The 9,702-nt window shown below is 48.7% G+C and overlaps 1 protein-coding gene across 1 annotated transcript; it reads right to left on the bottom strand.

Annotated features, from left to right (window-relative positions):
- Positions 1–7,583: 7,583 nt before the first annotated feature.
- NFILZ (NFIL3 like basic leucine zipper) lies at positions 7,584–8,856 on the bottom strand. Its single transcript, XM_054674056.1, has one exon. It carries the CDS (start codon positions 8,613–8,615, stop codon positions 7,584–7,586), a length of 1,032 nt encoding a protein of 343 aa, XP_054530031.1. The 5' UTR covers positions 8,616–8,856.
- Between the last annotated feature and the right edge of the window lie 846 nt (positions 8,857–9,702).

The raw sequence follows: 9,702 nt of genomic DNA, 5'->3' as shown, positions 1-9,702 counted from the left end.
CAGCGAGGATAAAAGTGTGGAGTCTGGAGTAAAGCAAGATGCAGAAAATGAATAACAGTGACAGCGAGCATGTAGCAGGTGCGTTAGGACCTGCCAGACTCAGCTCTCACCTCCCCGTGGGTGTCACCTCCTCGACTTCTCCCACAGCCGTCGGGGGGGTAGGAACTACAATTATCCCCATTCTGTAGAAGAGGAAACTGAGGCCCAGAGAGGCAAAGCAAAGTCGTGAGAAGCAGGGCAGAGCCCTCTCCCCTCTGTCTAAGAACCCAGGCTGGGACGGGGGTTCTTAGTCTTTCCCCACGACCCCAAACCCAGGCCCCAAGACAGGAAGACAGTGGCCAGGGCAGCCCTGCTGGGGACGAAGGCGGGCGAGGACGGCCCAGGCCAAACCACAGGACAGGATTTCTCAGAATTTACAGTATGGGGGAGAGGGGAGGCTGGGGCTGCTCCCAGGTCCTTCGTAGGCCGGAGAGATGGGGTGATGGGGGAGGGGGCACACCAGTGGCCTTAGGGGAGGGGACTGAACTCTCCCCCATCCCCTACGTCCTCCGCAAGGCTTCAGCCCCACAACACGGCTTGTGGGGGGGCATATGGAGAGACTTGAGGCGGTTCCTTCACCCCCAGGCTCAAGCACACATGTGTATACATGTAGGTATCATGCCCACACCTACACGCCCTGATCTGAGCACACACGTGAACACGCATATGCTGTGTCTCCCATGCAAAAAGGGGCAGGAGTGTGTGTGCATGTGAGTTACTTCCCTACCCAGGCAGGTCCAGGCGCTTCACACCCAGTCACCCTGGCATACCCACAAAGCCAGGGCTGGCCGGGCTCCCACGCCCCCATTTCCAAGTGGGGGCCAACAAGGGGTGATTCTCCTCCCATATCCTCATACTCTGTGCCCTGTTCCCTGATCTTTCTGTCCCTTTTGATCTCAGGTGCAGGCCTTCCTCTGGGCATGGCAGACTCACTAGCTTTTTTTTTCTTTTTTTTTAAACATAGTCTTGCTCTGTCACCCAGGCTGGAGTGCAGTGGCACGATCTTGGCTCACTGCAACCTCCGCCTCCCGGGTTCAAGTGATTCTCAAGTCTCAGCCTCCCAAGTAGCTGGGATTACAGGCACCCACCACCACGCCCAGCTAATTTTTGTATTTTTAGTAGAGACAGGGTTTCATCACGTCAGCCAGGATGGTCTTGAACTCCTGGCCTCAAGTGATCCACCCACCTCAGCCTCTCAAAGTGCTGGGATTATAGGTGTGAGCCACCGCACCCAGCCTCATTAGCATTTTTTTAATTGAGGTGAAATTTACATAACATAAAATTATTCATTTTAAAGTGTCCAATCCAATGTGGCCTTTAGTGCCTTCACAATGGTGTGCAGTCAGGCATCAGTGGTTCAGTGGTAGAATTCTCGCCTGCCACAATGGTGTGCAGTGAGTGCCTCCAGCCAAAACATTTTCATCATCCTCAAAGAAATCCCATCCCCATTAGCAGTCACTCCCATTCCCACCTCTCCCCCAGCCCCTGGCAACCACCAATCTGCTTATTGTCTCTATGAATCATGTTTCAAATATTTCACACAAATGAAGTCACACAACATATGTCCTTTTGTGGCTGGCTTCTTTCACTTACTAAGGTTTTCTAGGTCTTGGTTCAAATGTCACCTCCTCAGAGGGACCTTCCCTGACCTGCCCAGTCCCCGAATGCCCCAGCCATAAGCTCACAGCCCTCAATAGCATCTGACACAGTACTGATTGTCTATTTGTTCACCTGAAGGTTGTCCATCTTCTTATCAAAGGGCAGGTTCTGTAAGGGTCACCCTTTGAAATCTATTCCAAAAGGAATAGATTTCATTCTTTCTGGAAGGTTGTGGGTGAATAAATAAATGGATGGATGGATGAATGCATGCACGCATGCATGGATGGATGGGTGCATGAACGCATGGATGGATGGGTGGATGAGTGAGTGAATGTGTGAATGAGTGAGTGAGTGAATGAGAGAGTGAACAAATTAGTGAGTGAATGAATGAATGAATTAGTGAGTGAGTGGATGAATGAATGAATTCATGAGTGAGTGGATGAATGAGTGAGAGACTGGAGTGCATGAATGAATACATGAGTGCATGAATGAATGAGTAAGGGAGGGAGGGATTGAATTAGTGGGTGAGTGAATGAGTGGGTGAATGGATGAATGAGTGAATGAATGAGTGGGTGAATGGATGAGTGGCTGAATGAATAAATTAGTGAGTGAATCAATGAATGATGAGTAAGTGAATGAGTGAGTGGATGAGTGCAAGAATAAATGAGTGAGTGAGTGAATGAGTGGACAGATGAGTGAGTGAATGAATGAAGGAAAGACTTACGTGACACCCTCCTTCTTTGTCTCCCTCTACCCCATAACATGGCTCCTGTTTCCTTATCAAACCTCAGATTCAATTCAACAATATTTCTCACACACCTGCATGACAGGCTCTGTCCCAAATACAAAAGCTTTTTGGGTGAATGCAACAGAAGAATCCCCATCCTCATCCTCCAGATCATAAAACCTGGTGACACAGGATCTAACTCTTGAATTAAGTAAGAGCTACAATGGAAGCTTTTACTAAGAGGCTCGTCTGAACCTATTCACTTCATTGATTTGTTCAACGAGTATTTATTGAACACCTACTATGTGCACATGCTCAACACAAATAACTGGGGCTCTTATTTAGACTGGATGTACAGGGAGGGCCTTTCTGAGGAGGTGGCATTGGAACCGAGACCTGAAGATGGAAAAAAGAGTCATTTAAAGACTCAGGGAAATTCCAGGCAGAGGGAAAGCAAATGCAAAGACCTGAGGCAGGAAAGAACCTCAAGGAACAGAAAGTTAGCCAATGACACTGGTGCAGTGATGAGGCGGGAAGTGGCCCAGTCACCAAGTAATATTAGGCAAGATACATAACTGCTCTAAGTCACAGTTTCCCCATCTGTTAATGGAGATCATAATAATGAAGGCTTTTTCAGAGGGTCAAACAAAATCTAGGATAAATCACCAGCACAACCACTGGCCCAGACTAGGCAGCCAAGAAATGAGTCTGCTTGTCATAGGTGACAGACCCTCAGGAGTCATGGTATTTGCGGGGCAAGTTGAAGCCTTTACTTCCTTTCCCCTCCATGGCCTTCCTCCCCAGAGTAACCAGTTTATCTCCAACTTATCTCCAGCTCTTCCTGTTTGCCTGAGCTGTTTACCTTCCTGTTTACCTACCATGCAATGCCTTGAGGACTATTCCTGGCCACTTCCTCACTGACTCATCTCCCAACTCAGCCATCCCTTTGCCCTTCCAGCATCCCCCACATGCATCTGATTACCCTTTCTCCCACACTTGTCAAAAATAATTATTTAGTGGAAGACAGCTTCATGAAGAAAAAAAAGAACCATCTGTGTTTTTCTTCCACGATTCCACCTCATGGAGCAGCTTTACCTGCCCTGTCCGTCATATCTCAGAGAAGTTTAGAAGCAGGGATGGGATGAGCACCCTGGCTCTGAGGGCAGGGAGAATGTGACCATTTACGGGGACATGAGTCACAGCAACACTGTGGTCAGTCCCCACCTATCCCCACCCCAGACAATGAGCCAGCTCTCCTGCACTTATGTGGTGGGTTTATTTTCACTCAGCCTCACACACCACAGGATGGAGGTAAGGGGAGAACTACAACAGAAATATACTCGGAAACGTCCCCATCATGCCCATATCACTCAGAAAGGAAGCCAAAGTCCTCACCTTGGCCCACAAAGCCCTCCACAACCTGCTTCCATCACCTCCCTGCCCTCGCCTCCTCCCTCTCTCCCCCTTACTCACTCCACTCCAGCCACATGGGCCTCCTCAATCTTCCTCAAAACACTAGGCACTATCCCACCTCAGGGCCTTTGCACAGGCTGTTCTTTCTGACTAGGAAATGCTCTTCCTCTGATACATGCATGACTCCCCCCTTCATCTCTCTCAAGTCTCTGTTCAAATGTCACTTTCTCAGCAAGGCTGAGATCCCCCTATTTCAATCCTGATCTCCCTATTTCAATTATTACAATGCACCCACACCTACCTTTCCCAAGCCTCCCTTTTTTCTCCATGACACCTATCATCATTGATCCTACTATATGTTTTTCTTATTTTTTAATCTATCTCCTTCCCTGGGTTATCAGTACCATAGAGGCAGGAATCACATCTATTGTGTTCACTTCTCTTTCCCCAGTACCTGGAACATAAAGATAGGAGACTATCTTTATGACCTTGAGACATGGAAGTTGTCTTAAACATGACAAAAATGTACAAACCACAAAAGAAAAGACTGCCAACTTGGCTGCATATGATTTTCAGACTTTTTACAACAAAACATGCCTTGAATAAAATGAAACAATGAGAAACTTATGATCAAGAAAATTTGCTAAATAAGCAAATGAATAAAAAAAGAATGAATGAATGAATGAATGAAAATGCTGTTATAGCTGAGCCACAGGTTCGGCCCTGAGCTCCTTGGTAGGCAAAGCAAAAAGGGAAACAGGATTTTTTCTTTTTTTTTTTTTTCAGATGGAGTCTCACTCTGTCGCCCAGGCTGGACTGCAGTGGTGCAATCTCAGCTCGCTGCAGCCTCCACCTCCCGGGTTCAAGTGATTTTCATGCCTCAGCCTCCCAAGTAGCTGAGATTACAGGCGCTCGCTACCATGCCTGGCTAATTTTTGTATTTTTACTAGAGACAGGGTTTCATCATGTTGGCCAGGCTGGTCTCGAACTCCTGACCTCAAGTGAGATCCATCTGCCTTGGCCTCCCAAAGTGCTAGGATTACAGGCATGAGCCACCTTGCCCTCCAGGATTCACATTATTTACGAAGATAAAACAGTCCAGAGAAGCCCCTATACCGGGCAATTTATTTACTGCCTCTTATTTAATATTCACAATATATTTCTAGGGAATGGGCTCATTTATAGGTAAACATTTATCGATGTGTAAGGGAGGCTCAGTGACATGAGCAAAGCCACCTGCTGGAAGGTCAGGCATGGAGGGAAGGAGAAGGGCTGATCTTGCCCAATCCCTGCCCTGGACCAGAACCAAAGGCTGAGCAGGTAGAGGAGGGCCTAGCTGTGATGTGCAGGATTCTAGGGATGCCCAGTCACAGGGGAGCTCTTGGCCTGTTTGGTGATACTGCCCACCTGTTGTACTAGTGAGAGAGAGGCACTTTGTACGTCCTCACCCTGCACACATTTGTGGCTCTGATAAACTTGGAGTAGCCAAGAACTAGCCCAGCCCCCAGATCTGGTGGGGGCGGGGGATGCTCCTGAGTCCAAGTGATCCAGTTGGCCAGGGGCATCTGGTTCTCAGTGTCAGTACCAGTCCAGATGAGCCCCCCATCCCATGAGCTCTCCCCATGATTGGAGTTTGAGTATTTTTATCTAGAATCTAACAAGATCCCTGATGTAATAATAATAATAATAATGGGAGAGGGGCTGAGTGAGAAACTGAGGAGGAGGGAGCCTTGATAAGTCCTTGGGCTCTAGGCCCCTGGAAGACCTTCCCTGCAGAATGGCCCCTTCCACCTGGGTGGGAGTGTGTATACCTGGTTCTCAGGGGCAGGGGGCAGCCAGGGAGAGAGAGGACACTGATGCCCTCACACAGCTGCTCCTGTTCCAGCAGCTCAAGGCCCTGATCCAAGACACAGAAGAAGCCAATATGTCTTCCCCTCAAACTGGGTGGTAAGCAAGCCCCCCAGGGGACACCAAGAAAGGGGATTCAGACACCCTAGACGTTACCTCCTCCTTCAGTCTGGTCTTCAGTATGTTTCTTCCCAAACACCTATTCCTACCCCAGGACAGGAAACCCAAGACCAGAAAAGTGTCTTCTCACTTGTCACTAACTGGGCACAAAAGGAAGGTCTAAAGATCGTGAGTGGGTGGGTGAGGGGACAAGTGAATTATAAGTAAATTAATGAGTAAGAGAATGAATGAATAAACAAGTTAGCACATAAATGAGTGGCTAAATGAATAAATGAATGAAAGGATGGATGGGTGGGTGAGTAGATGAATGGGTGGATGAAAGGAAGGATGTGTAGATGGATGGGTGAGGATGGATGGATGGATGGGTAAATGGATGAGGATGAGTGGATGCAAGGAAGGAAGACAGGATGGATGGATGAATGGGAATGGATGAGGATGGATGGATGGATGGAGAATAAATGGATGTATGAATGGATGAATGGATAGGTGTGTGGATGGGAAAATGGATAGAAGCAAGAAAGAATGGGTGGATGGATGGATAGGTGAGGATGGGTGGATGAGTGGATGAGGATGGATGGATGCATGCATAGATAGGTGGATGGGTGGATGAATGAATGGATGGATGGATGGATGCAGGGATGGATGAGGATGGATGGATAGACAGAAAGAAGGAAGAACAAATGCATGGATGAATGAGAATGGATGGATAGATAGAAGGAAGAACAAATGCATGGATGAATGAGAATAGATGCATGGATAAATGGAGGATGGATAAATGGACAGATGGATGGCTGAATGGATGGACGGATGGATGAATGGATGGATGGATAGATGGATGGATGGATGGATGGACAAGTGGATGGATGGATGGATGGATGGCTGAATGGATGGATGGATGGATGGATGGATGAGGATGGATAAACTAATGAATGGATGGATGGAAGAATGGATGGATGGATGGATGGATGGATGGATGGCTGAATGGATGGATGGATGGAAGAATGGATGGATGGATGGATGGATGGATGGATGGACGGACGGACGGACGGATGGACGGACGGACGGGACAGACGGACGGATGGATGGATAGGTGGATGGATGGATGGACAAATGGATGGATGGATGGATGGATGGATGGATGGATGGATGGACGGACAAGTGGATGAATGGATGGAAGGATGGATGGATGGATGGATGGATGGACAAGTGGATGAATGGATGGAAGGATGGATGGATGGATGGATGGATGGACACGTGGATGAATGGATGAAAGGATGGATGGATGAATGGATGGATGGGTGGATGGGTGAGGATGGATAAACTAATGAATGGGTGGATGGAAGAATGGATGGATGGATGGAATGGATGGATGGATTGATGGATGGATGAATAGATGGGTGGATGGATGGGTGGATGGATGGACAGATGGATGGATGGATGGATAGATGGATAAGGATGGAGGGACTAATGGATGGATGGATAAGGATTGATGAATGAATGAATGGATGAATAAATGAGGATGAATGGATGAATGGATGGATATAGGGAAGAATAGATAAATGGAAAGGAGGAAGGAAGAGGGAAAAGTGACAACCCAAAGCATAGATTTTAAGGCAAGGCAGGAGCCATGGTAGAATCCAAGATGGGCTCCCATCCACTCCACCCCTAGGAGGTCTGGTATGGAAGCTGTGAAGTGGACCTTCCAAGCCAGGGCACCCCTACTTCCTACAGGCCTTCCCAGATTGCTGATCAAGACCAAGCTACTCATCCCTCAGACAAACCTATATTCCGCCCCCAAACACCCCCTTGCAAGCCTAGCCCTTCCCAGAGGAAGCCCTCAGAGGGGCGCCTGACCACCCTCCCAGCCACGAGGTACCCTGCCTGAGGCTCGGGACTTGATGCGCAGTTTGTGGGGCAGAGAGGGCTGACCCAGACCCTCAGGACTGTTCCCTGGGACAGGGCAGGTCACCCCAGGAGACAGACCCATGGGATCAGCAGTGGGTGTCAGCAACACATCTGATGGCCCTGAAGCCCGGCATCCAGAGGGCACTGGTGACCACAGCCCCCAGCAGGGTCTGAGCTCTGGTCTGGACCCTACATGCCCCTCCAAGAGGTGACAGCTGAAGAGGGCAGGTGGGAGGGCAGTCTGCAAGGCCATGTCAATTCTGTTGAGGGTAGGAGATGCAGACTCTTGGGGGGACCTAGGAGAAGTGGCCAAGCCAGTCCATCTGGGAGCCAGCAGGCAGCCCCGACATCCTGGAATCCCAGCATCCAGGGAACATGGCCTTAAGAGACAGCTGTGAGAGCCAGACAAGGATGAGAGTGCTTCAGCCCCAGGCCGGGGGTCTCCAGTCCAGGGGGCTTCCAATAGCAGAGCCTGCAGGGGCAAGGCCCGGGGCCCACCAGTCAGGGGCAGGAGGCCAAAGCGAAGCTTGAGCGCCTTCAGCTCACCCTTGAGCAGGGCATTCTCCTCCATCAGTGCAGCCAGCCTGCCCTCAATGGCTGCATCATTGAGACGTCGCTTTTCCCTGGATCTCTTGGCTGCTTCATTGTTCTTCCTCCGCTTCTCCCAGTAAACTGTGTCCTTCTTTTCTTCTGGCATGAACTCCCGCTGGCGACGTATGGAGGGGCCCCTGCCCCGAGCCCCCCACAAGGTCTTGCTATGACTCTGAGACACATCTGGCAGGCCCGAGAAACCCACATCCATAGCTGCTTGGAGAACCTGGGAAAAAGGAAAGAGTTCTTGGGGTAATGGCAAAGGGTGGACCTGGATGACCCCTTTCTCTAATTTATCCTTTGTCTCCACCATCACCCATGGAGGGGACAGGTGGAGTTGGAACTGAGCTGGAGACCAAGGTTCGATCTTCATCGGTTTGATGCCCAGTGAAGATTGGGTGAGGCCACAAAACAAGAAACGGCTAGAAAGGCTTAAGAGCAGACCACAGTCATCATGAAGAGCTGGTTCAACCCTGTACCCTCAGAAGGACACATGCTCTTCCAGGGGTGTTCTCCTTACTGTTGAGAAGGTCAGCAGACAAGCCCAGGGCTCAGTTCAATTGGAGTTCCAAGGTAAGATTCTTGGAAACCCAGAGGGAGACAGAAGGATGACTGAACCTAGAAATAGAGAATATGTATCCATGGAGGTAAACAGAGCCAATTTGGGATCAGAAAATAAGCTGCTATTCACCTAAACTGTGCCCAGATTGTACCCCAAGATCGCTTCAGTTTGTGGCCAGAATTTTTTACCTGCCCTTCCATCCATCCAACTACCCACCCATTCATCGGATAATCCAATCACTCACCCATTCACTCAACTGTCCATTTGTCCATCCCTCTACCCAACTCACCATCTATCCATTTATCCATTCATTCACTCACTCACCATCCATTCACTCAAACCCATCTCCCCATTTCATTGTGCAACTCTCCATCACATCTACCACTTACTCACTCATCCATTCATCCAACTGTCCATTGATTCACTGAGAGATTCATTTTTTTTAAATCACATTGTGCCTTTACTAGGCATCTTTTCATCCATATATTCATTTGCTGATCTCAACCATCCACCATCTATTCCTCCATTCTTTCATTCATCCAAATGTCCTTCCTATGTGTCAGTCACTCTTCTACAAATCCATTCATTCATCTATATATTCATCCATGGGTCCATCCATTCATCCAACCAACAAAAAAGCAATTTTTTTAGAGGCAGGGTCTGACTGTCACCCAAGCTGGAGTGCATTGATGGGATCATAGTTCACTGCAGCCTTGAACTGTTGGGCTCAGGCAATCATCATGCCTCAGCTTCCCAAGTAGCTGGGACTACAGTTGTATGCCATTATGCTCAGCTATTTTTAAATTTTCTGTAGGAACATGGTCTCACTTTGTTACCCAGGTTTGAAAACAAAACGCAATTCCCATGTGCCTAGTGTTGAAGAATTAGAGGGTTGGTA

The sequence above is a fragment of the Pan troglodytes genome, chromosome 20 (genome assembly GCF_028858775.2).
Source record: "Pan troglodytes isolate AG18354 chromosome 20, NHGRI_mPanTro3-v2.0_pri, whole genome shotgun sequence".
NCBI lineage: Eukaryota > Metazoa > Chordata > Mammalia > Primates > Hominidae > Pan > Pan troglodytes.
Note: the sequence above shows the minus strand (reverse complement) of the source record. Positions and strands in the feature narration are given on the sequence as shown.

Bases quoted from the DNA above. Each gene is read 5' to 3' on its own strand.
- NFILZ (XM_054674056.1), bottom strand. From the start codon at position 8,615: ATGAAGATCGAACCTTGGTCTCCAGCTCAGTTCCAACTCCACCTGTCC.